We start from the raw sequence: 17,640 nt of genomic DNA, 5'->3' as shown, positions 1-17,640 counted from the left end.
TACAAGATCAATAGTGGGTGCTAGAGAGATGACTCAGTGGTTAAGAACACTCATTGTTCGAGTCCCAGCACCCACATGATGGCTCACAACCATCCCAGTTCCAGGGGATGCAACAGGAACTCACATGGTATATACACATGCACGTGAGCAAACTCTTCGTATACACCAAGTAAATAAATAAATCTTTTTTTAAAAATCAATAACCAAAATCAGTAGCATTCCCATATAACAGAAACAAACAAATGGAAATGAAAAAGAAGAGGTAAATGTTACTACTTCCTCTGGTGCCAACAGATCTTAAATACCTAACAATAAATCCAAAGAAAAACGTGGGTGCTATGGTGATGACGAAATGGGTAAAGGTGCCCGCCCCACAAGCCTGAGGAGCTGACTCAGTTCCTCGGAAACAAGGGTGGAAGGAGAGAATGACCTCCCAGAAGTTGTCTTCTAACCTCCACAGATACGTCGTCTGCACACACACAAGCATCACAACACACATACCCACAGGGTGGACGGAGAGAACTGACTCCCAAATGTCCTCTGACCCCCATATTCTCATTGCAGCACACACGCACACAAACAACAACAATAATAATAAATTTCAATTTTTAAATAAGAAAAGTAATAGTCTCTTCAATCCCTTTTTTAAAAGAACATGGAAGGTCTCTACATAAAAACTAAAAAATATCCATGTGAGACAGTTGATAATACCTAAATTCATGGGAGGATAGACTGTATTGGTAGAGATATCATATTTTCGTGTGATGGCCCCTAAATTAAGTGACTAGCCATCTTAAACCCCAGTAGGTTTTTCTGGTGGCCTTTGATAAGCAGTGTGCTGGTTAGTTCTTGGTCAACTGGACACAAGCTAGGATCATATGGCAAGAGGGAACCTCAACTGAGACGATGCCTTCGTTAGGTTGGCGTGTTCTTGATTAATGACTGATGTGGGCAGGCCCGGCCTACTGTGGGTGGTGCCACCCCTGTGCAGGTGGTCCTGGGTTGTATATAAGAAAGCAGGCTGAACAAGCCAGTAAGCTGTGTTCCCTCCATGGCTGCTGCTTCGTTTCCTGTGTCCAGATTCCTGCCTTGAGTTTCTGCCTTGGCATCCTTGATGGACTGTGACTCAGGTCATGTAAGCCAAATAAACCCTTTCCTCCCAAAGTTCCTTTTGGTTATGGGTCTCTGTCGCAGTAATAGAAAGCAAAGTAAAACAGTTAGATTTTTTTTTACTAGTTTCAAAATGTTTAATTTTTATATGATCCTTCAAGTTGGCAGGAAATAGTATTAGCCTTATTTTACAGATAAGACTAATGGTTAGGTTAGATTGGAACGGACTTCTTTTTCCTGAGGGCAGAGAGAGCTAAAATTAATGTAGTTTGTCTAGAGTTTTAATTTATTTTTAAAAGTTTCTATTAGCATGTACGAGCTATAACCATTAGGGTGAGTGTCATTATGACATTTCCATACATATCTATAATGTACATCTCTGTAATGATTGTGTTCACCCCTTGCCACCTTGTCACCCCTTCTTGTGTCTCCTCTCTGCTGCTGTCCCTCCACTGTGTGTGTCTGAGTATTTATCTGCATGTGTGTGTATTAAATTGTGTCTGCCTGGTGCCCATGGAGGGCAGATGAGGGAATCAGATGCCCTGAAGCTGGAATTATAGATGGTTATGATCTGCCATGTGGGTGCTGGAAACGGAACCTATGTCCTTCGCAAGAGCAGCCTGTGCTCTTCATAAGGAAAAGGACAGGGCCAACTAATCAGGGCAATCTTGAAGAATGAAATGAGATGATTTATATTACCAGCTATCAGGACTAATTATGAAGTTACGAAAGTCAAGTCGGTGTGAAACTGGCACATAGGACAAACAGAACAATGGACCGGAGGTGTCCAGAAATTGATGCACAGAGATGTGCAAAGTGCACTGTGTTAACAAGAAATCCAGCTGGGGGAAATGTAAGTATGACTCTTGGTAGGCAGAATTATTAAATTCTGCTCCTCGAAGATGCCTGCCCCCTTCTCAGAGACTGGTGACTATGGCAGTGTCATGGCCTGCTAAATTACAGTGATGGTATATGTTGTGTGCAGCTGACTTTAGGACACCATTCACTAATCACCTCGGTCCCTAAAAGCAGAAAGGCGCAAATCTCCATCACGACTCTGCTGTTGTTCATTTGAGTCGGAGGGGGCCATCCAGGGTGGAACATGGTTGGGTAGGAGGAGGCAGAGTTCTCAACTGACAGCCAGCGAGGACCCAAGGACGTCGGTCCTGTACCCACAAAGAACTGAGTTTTGCCAACAAGCTGAATGGGCTAAGAGCTGAATGAAAGGCAGGCTGGCTGAGGCCTTTATGTCAACACTGTGAAACCCTGAGCAAGGTGCCTGGCTAAGCTCAATTCTCACCTGCACAGGTGATCTAATGAAGGGGGGTTTAAACTCCTCCAAGTTTGTATTTATTTATTTATTATTTTCCGCAGCAATAGGAAAATGAACGCAGCCCATCTGCAAGTTCATAGCCTGAAAATCAAAGCCTGGTAGATTGTAAGTCTATGTAAATGTTCAACAAATTTTAAGAAAACATAGCTTTAAAAAGAAAACGTAGGTTTGTTGATTCCCCATGGGAAGCCTTTCCCTCTCTGAGGAATGAATGGGACGTGGGAGTGGAGAGGGGGAGGAGGGGAGGGGAGGGGAACTGTGGTTGGTATGTAAAATGAATAAAAAAAATTTTAAAAAGTAACTTGGTGATTTCCAATAAAAAAAAAGAATACATAGACAGGTATTTTTCTTGACATTTGAGGTAGGCAGAATCATGATATAAAAACTTCTAGCCATAAAGATTGTTCAGTTTAGGCTGGGTGGATGTGGTGCATGCCTTTAATCCCAGCACTTGGGAGGCAGAGGCAGGTGGATCTTTGTGAGTTCCTGGCCAGCCTGCTCTATAGATCTAGTTCCAGAACAGCCAGGACTACACAGAGAAACCTTGTCTCAAAAAACAAAACAAATCGTTCAGATTTATTGTATCATCTTAAATGAAGAAATAGTGTTAACCAAAAAGACAAGCTGGTGTGTAGCTCATTTTGCTCATTTTGTGTGCCCAGCGTGTACCGGGCACTGTGCTCAATCCTTAGCACAGTTTCTCCCCAAAGGAAGACTATTTAGGAAGTAAAAATGCATACCAAGGTTGGCATTATGTATTTGCAGTAAGTCTGTTCATAAAGAACTTGCACCCAGCGTATATAAAGAATTCCAGGGTTTGGAGAGATGGCTCAGCAGTTAAGAGCACTGGCTACTCTTCCTGAGGTCCTGAGTTCAATTCCCAGCAGCCATGTGGTGGCTCACAACCGTCTGTAAGGAGATCTGGTGCCCTCTTCTGGCCTGCAGGGATACATGCAGACAGAACACATTTATAAATAAAAAGTTAAAAAAATAGAATTCCTCCTGTAGCTCTAAAAAAAGGACATATAACTCAGAGACAGAAAACTTAGATACTTTACAGAGATGGTATCTGCTAGACAAATTAGCATAAAGGACACTCAAAACCACAATGATTCTAAATATTTGCTTAGTGTTCAGGTCTGAACTGAAAACAAAACACAATGAGATACTATTTATTACCTGCCTATCACAAAGGCTTAAGTTACAAAAAAAAACGGGACTGGAGAGATGGCACAGCAGTTAAGAGCACTGGCTGCTCATCCAGAGGCTTCAGGTTCAGTTTCCAGCATCCACATGGTGGCTCCCACCATCTGTAACTCCAGTTCCCGAGGCTCTCACTCTTTTCTGGCCTCTGAGAGCACCAGGCATGCATGTGGTGCACAGACATAGATAGAGACAGAATATCCATAATCCATACACATAAAAATGAATATGCTTCAAAAACAAAACCAATTTGATTAGCAATTCTAAGTGTTGGGGAAAACATAGTGGGGCTGCTTCGATGAATGACTTTGAACTGGATGTCTAAAACAATGGAGCTGTACTTAAACTGTCTCGTGGTTCTGGAGGCCAGGAACATGGAATTGGGGCTAGTTCTCTTTGGTGGTTGAGGGAGACTCATTCGTTGCCTCTTCTTAGTTTTTGCTGAATGCTGCGTTCCTTGAGGTATGACTGCATTATGCTGGCCCAGCCTGTTCCCACGCATCCTTCCCGACGTGTTTTCTAGTGTTAGGGAAGGAACCTAGGTTCCCATTGGCATCTCACCGCTGTGTCACGTGCCTAGCTCTTCTGTTTATGTTCCTGTGACCTAATTTTTTTCTTAAGTTTTCTTTTTCATTAAGATTTCTTCTTATCTCCCCGGTACAAATTAATCTTGGAATAATTTTTTTTTCAAAAAAGTAAATATTTCACAAGTGTGTTGGCTGCATTGGTTTTTTTAAAAAAATATTTATTATTTATTATGTATACAATATTCTGTTTGTCTGTCTGCAGGCCAGAAGAGGGCACCAGACCTCATTACAGATGGTTGTGAGCCACCATGTGGTTGCCGGGAATTGAACTCAGGACCTTTGGAAGAGCAGGCAATGCTCTTAACCACTGAGCCATCTCTCCAGCCCCTAATCTTGGAATAATTAATAAGCCAATTTTAAAAATTCCTGGTGGCTAATGCCAGTTTGCTTCCTTGAAAGGTACAGCATTAGAACTGGTCTAAAAGAAAAAAGGAAAAATCCTATTTTTCTAATTTGAAAGTCTACATACACAGAGGCTATAAAGGAACCAGAATTTCAGGGCTGGAACAATGTCTCAGTGGATAAGAGCAACAGTCTACTCTTCCAGAGGACCCAAGTTTGATTCCCAGCCCCTAAATGAATACTTGCAGCCAAATATAACTTCAGTTCCTAGGAGATTCAATGCCCTCTGCTGGCCTCGGTGGGTACCAGCCGTGCATGTGGTACACAGATGTGTGTGTGTGTGTGTGTGTGTGTGTGTGTGTGTGTGTAGGCAAAACACCCACACACATAAGGTTTTTTTTAAAAAAAATTAGATTTTTTTTTCTGATGTGGTGACATATGCCTTTAATCCCAGCACTTGGGAGACAGAGTCAGGAAGATCTCTGTGAGTTCAAGGCCAGCCTGGTCTACATAGTAAGTTCTGAGACAGCCAGGATTACATAGAGATTAAATAGAAAATTAAAAAATTAGAATTTCATCAGGAAATACCATGTTGCCAGTTAGGGTAGATCACACCCTGGTATCAAAAGAGGAACTGACTAGAAAAGACTTAGCTTGCAGTTTGGATATCATAGCTAAATCTGTGTGCTATTCCTGACTTTTGTTCCATCATTCCTATATATTGTATTAGGGCAGGTAGAGAAAAGCTGGAAGTTTTTCTCTCCCCAGTTCTGGCCCAAACTAAATAAATCAATTTTCTTTTACCAGTTCCTGCTTCCTGAATTTTTTAGAATGACTAGCAAGGGACGTAAGAATTCAGTGATGTAAAAGGATTATTTTATTGCATGTTTGTATTTTTTTAGTGAACTTGAACATGTTTCCTATGTTTGTTCAACATTAATATCTCTTCTGCTCACAGCGGTGAGATGCCAGTGGGAACCTAGGTTCCTTCCCCAGCACTAGAAAGCATGTTGGGAAGGATGCGTGGGAACAGGCTGGGCCAGCATAATGCAGTCATACCTCAAGGAATGCAGCATTCAGCAGAAACTCTGCTCTAAGTTATCCTTTCATTTATTTTACCCAGTGCCAAATTAAGTTTTTGGCATGGTCCATATCAGTTTGTACATATTAAGGATATCAGTCCTGAGCTGAGAGTGCGGCTCAGTGGTAGAATGCTTACTTAGCAGGCATTAGGCCCCAGATTTGTCCCAAGAGAGTTGGGATGAGAATAATCTGACGTTATCATATTTGTTTCAAATATTACCTCTAGTTTTTCCCTTGAATTTTAGCAAATGACATACTTGGAAAGAGATTATTTTTTAAATATAATGCTAACCGCTGTTTGTCGAGTATTACCATGTGCTGTGTCTTGAATAAATGTTTTTGTGTGGCTTGGTGTAAAAGGAGCAGCGGGCTGCTTTTCGTCCCGCCCAGCTCCTGGCCACCTGGCTAGCTTTACCTGAAATAATTACACAGAAACTGTATTCTTTTAAACACTGCCTGGCCCATTATATCTAGCCTCTTCTTGGCTAACTCTCACATATTAATTAACCCATTTCTAATAATCTGTATATCACCACGAGGTCATGGCTTACCGGGAAGATTCTAACCCATGTCCATCTCGGAGAGGAGAGCCATGGCATCTGCCTCACTTCCCTTCTTCCCAGCATTCTGTTCTGTCTACTCCGCCTGTCTAAGCTGCTGTCCTATCAAAGGCCAAGGCAGTCTCTTTATTACCAATGAAAGTAACACATAGACAGATGACCCTCCTACATCAGCTTGGGGCTGGAGAGATTGTTCAGCGTTTAAGTCTGCTGCCTGTTCTTCCAGAAGGCTGGAGCTCATTTCCAGCACCTGCCTTGGGTGGCCCACAATGGCCTGTTATTGCAGCTTCAGGGGACACAGTGCCCTCTTCTGACCTTTGAAAGCACTATACTCACATGCATATACACACATGTATATATACACACATGTGAACACATGGACACACAAATAAAAACAATCCAAAAAACTTTACATGTGGATTATTACATTTAATATTGACCATAGCCTTGGTGAAATACAATGTTTCCCCCTTATTGTCAATGAAGAATTATACATTTTAGGTCATTTAGCCAATAGCTGGGCTATGAATGAGCAAACAAACTCATGTTATAGAACCATTATTTAGAGTACTAAAACAGGCCTGCTTTCTTCCTATAAAGAGCCTTAGGCAAGCCAATTTTATTACCATTTTAATGTTTTGAGTAGGCAATGCAGTCATTGCAAAACTATCAGAAGGAATGTAGTCCTAGCTCTCCCTGGCCCCTCTCTTCCCCTTCCTCCTCTTACCTCATTCTCTGCTTCTACTCTGATCCTTGATGGTGCCTTGTGATACACCCACACTTTTTGTTTGTAGATCCAAGTAAACATGATTATATAGCCGACTTTTCTTCCCGCTTAGGTCATACAAAATGTTAACATTGTTTCCGTTCACTTACTTTTGCAAGACTTGACTGCTGCTTTGGTATAAAGTCTGTTACCAAGAAGATACCGGGATAATTTAATTTTCTTGTATCTTTGAAGAGACTTTTTCTCATGCTGAGTGTTCAATTTGTTTCAGTAGTAATTTTGTATTGAAATGGACTTGAGGCCAGACCACAGCTTTGCCAAGGCTTATATAACTAACAGAAACTGAGCCTTCAGCCGTCGCCATATGCTGTGAGGAGTGAAACCAGAGAGCAGGCAGTGCATGTAGACCTTGAGCAGTAAGTTAGCCCTGGAGTCTTGGGAGCACTCTAACGAAAGGTGTTGTGTGTAGTGTCCCGTTTGTTTTTCGTTGAGCTTTGAGACCTGTCTAACAGAAGGGGTTGTGTGTAGTATCCTATTGTTTGTTTTGTTTTCCATTCAGGTGCTGGTTCTTTATGACTTTTAGTTTTCCCATTTCTGTATTACCATATATTAACTGCACAGCGTAATGAGTTTTATGATGATATTTCCACGCATGTATGTAATGCATACTGACCTGTTATTCTCTGCTGTCCATCCATCCATCATTACCACACACACACACACACACACACACACACACAAAAACACACACCCTGCTACCCTTCTGCTTTCCAAACACATGTGACATACTTCTCTTCTTAGTGCTCCTTGAGGGAGAAGTAAAGGACAAGAGCTGGGAGAAGCATCTGCGTCGCCATCAAGTAGTCTCTCTAGAGAGGACCTGTGCCCCTCCCAAAGTCACTCCCTGAACACGCTTGTGTCTCGCCTTTCTTCACCGTAGGTACTGGCGGAGGACACTGGGTATGCAAGTCCGCTATGTGCACCATGGGGACTATCAGTTCTGTTACTCCTTCCGGGGCAGGCCAGGACACAAACCGTCCATCCTCATGTTGCATGGCTTCTCTGCACACAAGGATATGTGGCTCAGCGTGGTCAAGGTAAGACTCTTCTGTCTTAAAGGGAGAGGGGTGGGAACACAATTCAAATTCATCTTAAAATTAACAAAGTATATTGCCCAGGCCTTTTTTTGTGTTACAGAATTGACTGAGTAGTATTTTTTGTTTTGTTTTTTCGAGACAGGGTTTCTCTGTAACTCTGGTGCCTGTCTGGAAACTAGCTCTTGTAGACCAGGCTGGCCTCAAACTCACAGAGATCCACCTGCCTCTGCCTCCCGAGTGCTGGGAATTAAAGGTGTGCACCACCACCGCCCGGCCTGATTGAGTAGTATTTTAAAAACTGTCTTTGGAATCTTCTCACCATGGAGATAGTTTTAGGCAGGGGGAGGGGTGGCGGTGTTAGAACGCTTCTGCTATTGGTTCTTTTTTCTTTTCTTAATCATTTAGAGAAATGGTCTTGATCTGGCAGCTTTTCAGAATCCTTTTCCAAGTTATTTTTGTGCTGTTGACTTGTGTTGCCTCTCACTGTATTTTGGGAGAGTGACTAGCTAGCTGGTGGAGGGTGGGACTGAGGCTGGCATTTGTCTTGAGAAAGCAGCATCCTACTTCAAATAGGACAACTTCTAAGAGATCATAAGTATCACTAGAAGGGAAAGTGCATGTATCATCGGGTTACTTGTGCTCTTTCCAGATGCCACCATGAGGACAGCCATCTCAAAGCATTTAATCCTTTTTATCCCCCCTTCATTAAACAAACATCTTTGATAATGTTTTCAGACTCATAGCGACTAAAAGTCAATGCATCTTTTAAACAGAGAGGAAAGGTGATTTGGGAGAATAATCGTCTCAAGAATTAGGTCTTGATGAAGAAATAAAAGAAAGTTGAAACCAGCCTTACGGCTTTGGGGAAAAGCATTGCTCCTTTGACTCTGGTCTCTGGGAACTGCTCAAGGCTCTGGGAACCATCTCTCCTGGTTCCAAGACAACAGCCACATGGCTGGAGGAAGTATGACGTGGGAAGGAAAAGAAGCAGTACTGAGCAAACAGTATTAAGAAGTTTTAAGATGTTGGCTTAGAGGGAAAACGCTTGTCATGCAAGCCTGGTAAACTGAGTTTGATCTCTGGAGCCCACATAAAGGTGGAAGGAGAGAACTGATACCTAAAACATAATAGTAAATATTTTTAAAACATTAAGTGCAAGATGTAAGCCTGCTAGCCTGAGTTTTGCATCCTCTCTCCAGTCACCTGCTGAGCCTCTCTTCATCTGTGTGCCATTCCTGAGTTCCTCTCCTCCATATGAGGCTCTGTTGATACTTATTCACATATATCACCTAAGACATGTGGAGGATCAGAAACATAATCTCAGTGACTCTCTGGGTCACTGGGTAGAGAGCAGCTGCTACCTCACCAGAGAAATGGGCAGATATGTTTTTCTAGATCACATACTGACTGTCTGGGTCTTCAGTTCCTTCCGAAGAACCTGCACTTGGTCTGCGTGGACATGCCTGGCCATGAAGGCACCACCCGCTCCTCCCTGGATGACCTGTCCATAGATGGGCAAGTTAAGAGGGTACACCAGGTAAGCAGGAGGCTTTCCGCGAACTGCCTAGATTGTATCTTCTCACATATGGAAAGCAGGCAAGAGTTACACACTGGCTCATAGCCACTGTGTAGTACATTCTGTCTCCAAGTGATTGCAAACAAATTGGTAGCCTAGGGATATCTTTGGTCCGTTCAGGAGAGCCTGAACTCGTTATAGATATATTTCCTTTAAGCCTATTGTACTTTTTTGTTTAATTTTTTGAAATAGGGTGTCATGGAGTGGAAGGTTGCCTTGAACTTCTGATTCTCCTGCCTCCACCTCCCAAGAGCAATGATTACAGCAATGCGCTACCAGGAGTGTTATTTGTGGTGCTGGGAATCAAGTACAAATCAAGGAGTTTGTGCATGCTAGCCAAGCACTCTACCCACTGGGTTACATCCATTGCCGATTCGTACATGAAGAAATGTAATCTGGGCAGTTTCTCAGCCCTCTGCAAAGGCATTTAGAGTTCTACAGAACTGTCCCCCTGTGGAGGTCTATTTTTCCTCTTGTTTGGTAGGGGCAGAATCTTTGCACTTTGCTGTATTTTAGTATCCATCTCTGGCTCTCTCTTAAGGTTATGATTACCCATGAGCCCTTTCTTAACAGAATGGTTTGTTTCAGGTTCACATTGATGTTTTTTTCGAAATAAGGATATTTAGTTGATAATTTCTGCCTCCACTATTAAACTAAATATTTTAACGAGGGCATATCGTCTGGCTCTTTGCTGTATCCTCAGTAGCTAGCCATAGTTACTTGTAAATAACAAATATCCAGTAATGTTTTTCCAATGAGGGACAAATGTGTAGATCGTTGATTGGACAGATGTCTAGTCAGAGAGGGCTTCAAATGAAGCAGGAGCCATCAAACTATGGCTCCAGAGCTGCCACCTACTTTTGTAAACTAAATTTTGTTGGAACACAGCGTGCTTGCTTACTTAGGTATGTATTGTCTCTGGCAGCCTTTGTGACACAGCAGCTGAGCTGAGTGGTTACAACAGAGACTAGATGAACCACAGGAAAAAAACATTGCTGCCTTGACCCTTTACAGAACAGTCTATGACTTAATAAGGGGACCCTTGTTGTTTGATTTATATTCATAAATGACCCTACAGCCACATGCGCACTGTAAAGCAAACTATAAATACGTTACAGGGCTCAGTTAGATACTGGGTGTGATAGTGTCGGCCAGCAGAGTGTTCAGTTTTACTGAGGGGAGGCGTCTCTGCTCTGCAGACGTTACTGACATCTCAGCCGTAATCATGCTTCCTTTTCATTTCTCTTCCTAGTTTGTAGAATGCCTTAAGCTGAACAAAAAGCCCTTTCACCTTATAGGCACCTCCATGGGTGGCCACGTGGCTGGAGTATACGCCGCTCACTACCCATCTGATGTCTGCAGCCTGTCTCTTGTGTGCCCTGCTGGTGAGTCACGTGACCAGAACAACCTTACCAGTGACTTGAATTTAAAGAAGCATCCACACAACTTCTGCTGTGGCTCCTTTAAAAATTTATCCTTCTGATATAGACCCCAGAGTTAGGCATTGCTTGTGTGAAGAGAACCATAGTCAGGCTGAATTAACTGGAGCCAGCCTGCTCCACGGAGAAGGAGGGAGGTTTCACCATGTGAAAAGGTGGAAACAAGCCCGGCAGTGGCGCACGCCTTTAATTCCAGCACTCGGGAGGCAGAGGCAGGTGGATCTCTGTGAGTTCGAGGCCAGCCTGGTCTACAAGAGCTAGTTCCAGGACAGGCTACAGAGCTGTCCAAAGCTACAGAGAAACACTGTCTCGAAAAACCAAAAAAAGGGAAGGAAGAAAAGAAAAGGGAAACAAGTTAGGATCACATCCTACTTACATTTTTCTTTATAAGCTTTGTCTTTGAAATGATTTTAAATTTCTTTAAACTTTTTTATATTTTATTTTTTTAAACAATCTTTTCTCATTTTACATACCAATCTTAGTTCTCACTCCCTCCCCTCCTCCCACGCCCCCTACTTTCCCCCCAGCCCACCCACCATCCACTCCTTAGAGAGGGTAAGGCTTCCCATGGGGAGTCAACAAAGTCCAGCCCATCACTTTGAGGCAGGACCAAGGCCTTTCTCCCCATATCTAGGCTGAGCAAGGCATCCCTTCAAAGAGAATGGGCTTCAAAAGGCCAGTTCAAGCACTAGGGATAAATCCTGGCCCCACTGCCAGTGGCCCTACTGAAATACTTTTACATTTATGGGATGTTGACAAGGTACTGCAGAATCCCATATGCCGTTTACCCAGTTCTGTCTGTTGTGAACAGTTCACATCAATCACAGAGTGACTCTGTCACAACCAGGGAGTCAAGCTTGGTGCCCGACTATTAACTGAATCCCAATCTTTATTTGAATTTGATTTCATTTTTCCAACTGTGTTGTTTTTGTGTATCAGAATCCAGTATGGGCTGCCACAAGATATTAAACCTAAGATTAATTTTTTTCTTAAAAATATATATATACAAGGGGACAAGGGACTGGAGAGATGACTCAGAGGTTAAGAGCACTGATTGTTCTTCCAGAGGTCTTGAGTTCAATTCACAGCAACCACATGGTGGCTCACAACCATCTGTAATGAAATCTGGTGCCCTCTTCTGGCCTGCAGGCACACATGCAGACAGAACACTGTAAACAAAATCAATCAATCAATCTCATATATATATATATGCACACACACACACGTACATATACACACACACACACACACGACTTTGGGGGAAAGTGACAATATAAATTAAAAGAGAAAAGACGTAAAGGCTAACAGAAGAAAAGGAAATGTCATTATTTGATCATCTGTCAGGGAGTGACTTTTTATGATGCTGAATGTCAAATCCAGGGTTAGTAGGTGAGTCCTACAGGCTAAGCAAGTACTCTGCTACTGAGCTCCATGACCACATACATCTTAAGTCAGTTTGTTTCTAATAGAGATGTCATCTTAAAACAACTTCTAAAGGGTATTACAGGAAGTTATGAGGCCATCTTTGAAAGCTTTTAAGACCAGCTGATGAAATGGCCTGTGCTCTCAAAGGGCATACTCCATGATTGAAATGAAAGAGGAGTCACTGTGAAACAGTGTTGGATCTGAACAACTGGGCAGGTTGTGTGAATCCTCGCCCATCCCCCAAGTTAGGCTCTTGCTATGGCTGGCCTTACTTCGCTGTGTATGTAGCCTAGGCTGGCTTCAAACTTGCAATCCTCTTGTCTCAGACTCCCGTGTGGCTAAGATCACAGGAGCACACCATCTCAGCAGGCTTTTCCGGACATAGATTTATAATGTGTGGTTTTCTTTGGGGGTAGGAGAAAAAATTGATGCTTAGTGTCGTCCTTGGTCCACTTTATTTGTTGATGTGGGATCTCTCTCTGAACCTGGAACTGGCCAGTTTGGGCTAGTCTAGCTAGCAGGCTGGCTGCAGGGTCCCCTGTTTTTATCTCCGAGGGTGGAGACTGCAGGTGGCTGATACAGCTTCTCCATGGGTTCTGGGGTCTAAATGCCCCTCCTCGTGCTTCTGCAGCAAGAGCTTTCTATCCCCGGAGCCATTTTCCTGACCGTAAGATGCTGGCTTCTATAGGATGGCCAATATTAAAGATGCAACTGCCTGTTTGTTTTTAATATAAGGTCTCAAGTAGTCAGGGCTGGTCTTAAGCTCCCAATCTTCCCACATCTACCTCCCAAATTCTGGGATTCCAGGCCATGCCTAGCTTTTCCCCTGAATTCCAGTTCTTCATCTATGTTAAACCAAGAAATAGCTCTGTGTTGGTAGAAATTGCTCTTTCCCTGCTACATATGCTGGCTATCAGAGTCTCTTGTGTCACGTGACAGTGAGCAGTCTCGAAAGGAGTCTCCCCCTCTGCTAATGTTCTCTGGAGGAAAGAGCCTATGTGCTGCACTTTCTTTCCCTCGTGTCTTATGCATTGGCCACAAAGGGGAGGGCGTCCAGGTCAGGCGGGGGAGTTGCCGGTCATGACAGCCCTGTGCTTTCTTTCCATCACACGGATCCTTCAATCTCCTTAAAGTAATTAACGCAGGCTGAAAGCAGTGCAAGTAAGGCACCATCTAGTCTTCCCACACTCCACCCTTCTCATCCCTGGACAGCTCGTTGAAATGCAGATTCTGATTCAAGAGGCTTGGGGACAGCCTGAGTTTCTGCGTGCCATGGTGTGTGCAATCAGTCCTAAAACGTAATGCTGTCGCCTTAATCTGTAGTAGCTTAGAATTTATTATGTGGCTACATATGCTGGCCCTGAACTTGTGATTCTCTTGTCTCCGCCTCTTGAGGCATGTATGTACCACCATGCTTAACTCCAACCCTAAAATATCTCGGATGATATATTTTTTCCAGTGTTTCTCAGAATATGACTTTTACTTTGAGCAAGGGTGCTAGTATCAATTAAAAAGTGATCTTCTAACCAGGTGGTGGTGGTGCACATCTTTAATCCCAGCACTCAGGAGGCCGAGGCAGGCGGATCTTTGAGTTCGAGGCCAGCCTGGTCTACAGAGCAAGTTCCAAAGATGACCAGAATGTCACAGAGAAACCCTGTCTCAAAACAAACAAACAAACAAACAAAAACCAAAAGGATCTCCTAGTGAAAGAAACCTGACATGTTAACCTGAGTTTGTCACTGAACATGTCCTGCACACAGGCGCACAATACACCTGATAGGTGTATCATCTGGCTCTTTTGTTTTGCATTCCAGGCCTGCAGTACTCAACTGACAATAAGTTTGTACAACGGCTCAAAGAGCTGCAGGACTCAGCTGCCATTCACAAAATTCCCTTGATCCCGTCTACCCCAGAGGAGATGAGTGAGATGCTCCAGCTCTGCTCCTACGTCCGGTTCAAGGTGCCCCAGCAGGTATGTGTGCCACGGCCACACCCTTGTCCTCCACGCAGCCTCCCCAGTGTATCCTCCACCATCTACTCTCTGTCTCCATCTGTCTGCTCCTTTTGTTCAGCATGGAGCTCACCAGATGCCTGTGATATGTCAGACACTATGCTGAACACTGTGGTAAATGTAAAGCACAGGGAATTTTCCTGGGCAGATTAGTCCAATGTGGGAAGCAGATAACTAACAGACAAAAATTTACAAATTGAAACCAATTTTAGAGGTGAAATGAAGGTGGTGTAAGTATTTAAAATGGGGAGATAGGGGTAGCTTGATAAAGTAATTTGAGGGGCCATATGTAGAGTGGAAAAAACATACACAGATCTCATGGCCATGGAAGAAAGAAAGAGAGTGAAGGAGAAAGGAGCTGGAAAGGGAGTTAGGGGCTAAATCACATTCTCCATTTAAAAAAAAATTAGAAGACTCTTAGATTCGTACATTTAAAAAAATTATTTGGAATAAATCCAAAGGACTTTTTATCTATGAGGGTTATATTTGTTGATGCTGAAACTCAAAAAATTTTAAAACACAAAGGTAGACATTTGTCATAAGAGATGATATCTTGTTACATAGGCACCAAACAATAGTGTGCTTTTAGAGAATGTGGGTGAAAGGCAATGACTTGGAGTGACATTGAATAAGAGCACAGTGTGACCTCGTGGTCTCCTAAGAGCTGCTCTGAGAAAATCTTATATTTTGTGGGAATGAGTCTCTTTTTTCTAAGCATAGTAGGAGAGCCACTGAAAGACTGTAGGGGACACAAATAAGAACAGAGGCTACTCACAGTATGCTGTGGCTTAGAGATGTTGGTCCGAACTGGGGTAGCAGCACTGGCTGAGATGGGTGGTGAGAAAGAATGGACGGGACTTAGGGCGGGTTGGAAGTGGAGGCGAGGAAAAGTGAGCGGTGACCTCCATTTTTACCCAGATTGAATGGGTAAAGTAGCATTTTCTGAGCAAGGAAAGGAGAAGAGGAAGTTCAGGTGTGGGACATATGCTGAGTTTCATTTTGGATATATCAAGTTCAGATTGCTTCTGAAGCCTCCAAGGGATGTGTCAAGTAGGCAGTTGGATAGTTAAGTGGTGCCGAGGGAAATCCAGGCTAAATGTAAAAAGCAGGAGGCAGAGGAAGATACTGAGGGCCATGTGTCTGAACGAGGTCATTTGAGAAAAAGGAACATAGTGGAAAGTCCACAGCTGAGACCCTTATAAACGCAGATTATCTCCCTGTGTCGTAAACAATGAACCCTGCCTCAGGATGAGGTGAGATCCTCCCAGGCTGTGAGAATGGATGCCGCACAGACTTTGTGACCATGACTTAGTTAATAAGTGCAGCACACTTCTGGGGAAGCATCCCAATTCTGTGTCTGTGGTGTAATCTGCCCTCTATATCTTTTTAATTCTAAGGTGGCACTGCCCTCCTCTAGCTTTGATATCTTTAGAATATTATTCTCTATATTTAGAAAGGAGACTCAATGCTTTCAGTTGTCAGGGATAAGAAAACACTGGGAGAAAATACATGTTGGTTTCAGAAGCCTCTCTTTCCCAGGAGGGTAGGGCCACGTGCCATTGAGTCCACTAGGCCATCTTGAGGTTCTGTTTGTTCACAGGTGCCCTGTCCCCTGTAAGATTGGGCCTGTCTATGTCTAGACTTTGGCAGTGCACTTCCATGAAGAAGGTCTCACTTATATAGGTTGTGTAGGTGGTGGATGTTATAGGATGCCTCAGTATCATAGATAGTCGGTGGATATGTAGGTACCGGATAGAGAGATGTATGAGTTAATGCATTTGTTTGCTTATATGGTTTAAGACTGCAGGATGGAACTATGAGTGGATGGTTGTTAATTGGTTGGTTGTTTGGTTGGATGGGATGATGGCTGGATAATATATGGGTGGAGAAAGGATGGATTAGCAAATACAGACATGAATATATGATTCAGGGAAACAAGATGAATGGATGAGTTGATCAGTCAATTAAGCCAGTGGTCCTCAACCTAGAGTTGCAACCCATTTGGGGGTTGAACAACTCTTTCACAGCGGTCACCTAAGACCATAGGAAATATGAGATATTTACATTACAATTCATAACAGTATCAAAATTATGGTTATGAAGTAGGAATGAAAATAATTTTATAGTTGGGGTCACTACAATATGAGGAACAGTATGTAAAAGGAGCGGCGGGCTGTGTCCCGCCACCTGGCTCCCGGCTAGCTTTATCCGAAATAATTACATGGAAACTGTATTCTTTTAAACACTGCTTGCCCCTTAGTTTCAGCCTCTTATTGGCTAACTCTCACATCTTGATTAACCCATTTCTAATAATCTGTGTAGCACCATGAGGTGGTGGCTTATGGGGAAGGGTCTTAACCTGCATCCATCTTGGAGAGGAGAGCTATAGCGTCTGCCTCACTGCCTTCTTCCCAGCATTCTGTTCTGTCTACTCCAACAGTATTAGGAAGGGTCACAGCATTAGGAAGATTGTGAAGCACTGAATTAAGCAGAGTTGGAGAAGAAGGAAGAAATGTCTGTCGTGGAACACAGTGTTATTAAATAGCAGTCATTTCTCTCACCTCTGTGCTTCTACACAGAACTTCTGTGATTCTAGTCATGCTTTAGAGAGCTGATTTAGTCCAAAGCAACTGTGGTTCAATATTATTAGTGAGCATTCTATCATGGTGGGAAAATACCTGAGCATTATGGGTTCAGAAGTTTCGGGCCATGGTTACTTGGCCCCTTTACTTTGAGCCTTTGGTGAGGCAGGACATCATGGCAGGAAGCATGCAGTAGAACAGAACTGCTCATCTCACAGTGGACAGGAAGCAGACAGGGATGGAGCCAGGGTACAGACCTCTCTGGCTTTGCAGCATTTCCCAAGTTCCTCCCTAGTTTTTTATTATTACTATTTTTTAATATGAAAGGTGTTTTGCCTGTATATTTGTGCACCACATGCATGAAGAGCCTATAGAGGCCAGAAGAGGGCATCGGAGCCCTGGAACTGGAGATACAGATTGTTGTGAGCCTCCTTGTCTGTGCTGAGAATGAAAGCAGGTCATCCAGAGCAGCAAGTGCTGTTACTGGGCTATCTCTTCAGCCAGTTTGGTTTTTATTAAAGCCTCCCAATTATATTCTACATTCTGAGGGTTCACAAGCCCAGCC

The 17,640-nt window shown here is 43.2% G+C and overlaps 1 protein-coding gene across 6 annotated transcripts in view; it reads left to right on the top strand.

The window, feature by feature from the left end:
* Positions 1 to 17,640, top strand: part of Abhd6 (abhydrolase domain containing 6, acylglycerol lipase) — a 49,895-nt gene that overhangs the window by 26,341 nt on the left and 5,914 nt on the right. For all 6 annotated transcript variants that reach the window (XM_048421383.3, XM_048421384.3, XM_048421378.3 and 3 more), the window contains 4 exons: positions 7,886 to 8,042; positions 9,466 to 9,579; positions 10,871 to 11,003; positions 14,297 to 14,454. In XM_048421383.3, the coding sequence (XP_048277340.2) occupies positions 7,886 to 8,042; positions 9,466 to 9,579; positions 10,871 to 11,003; positions 14,297 to 14,454 (562 nt within the window). The remainder of the gene's footprint in view (positions 1 to 7,885; positions 8,043 to 9,465; positions 9,580 to 10,870; positions 11,004 to 14,296; positions 14,455 to 17,640) is intronic.

This window comes from Myodes glareolus, chromosome 5, assembly GCF_982192425.1.
Source record: "Myodes glareolus chromosome 5, mMyoGla1.1, whole genome shotgun sequence".
Classification (NCBI taxonomy): domain Eukaryota; kingdom Metazoa; phylum Chordata; class Mammalia; order Rodentia; family Cricetidae; genus Myodes; species Myodes glareolus.
Note: the sequence above shows the minus strand (reverse complement) of the source record. Positions and strands in the feature narration are given on the sequence as shown.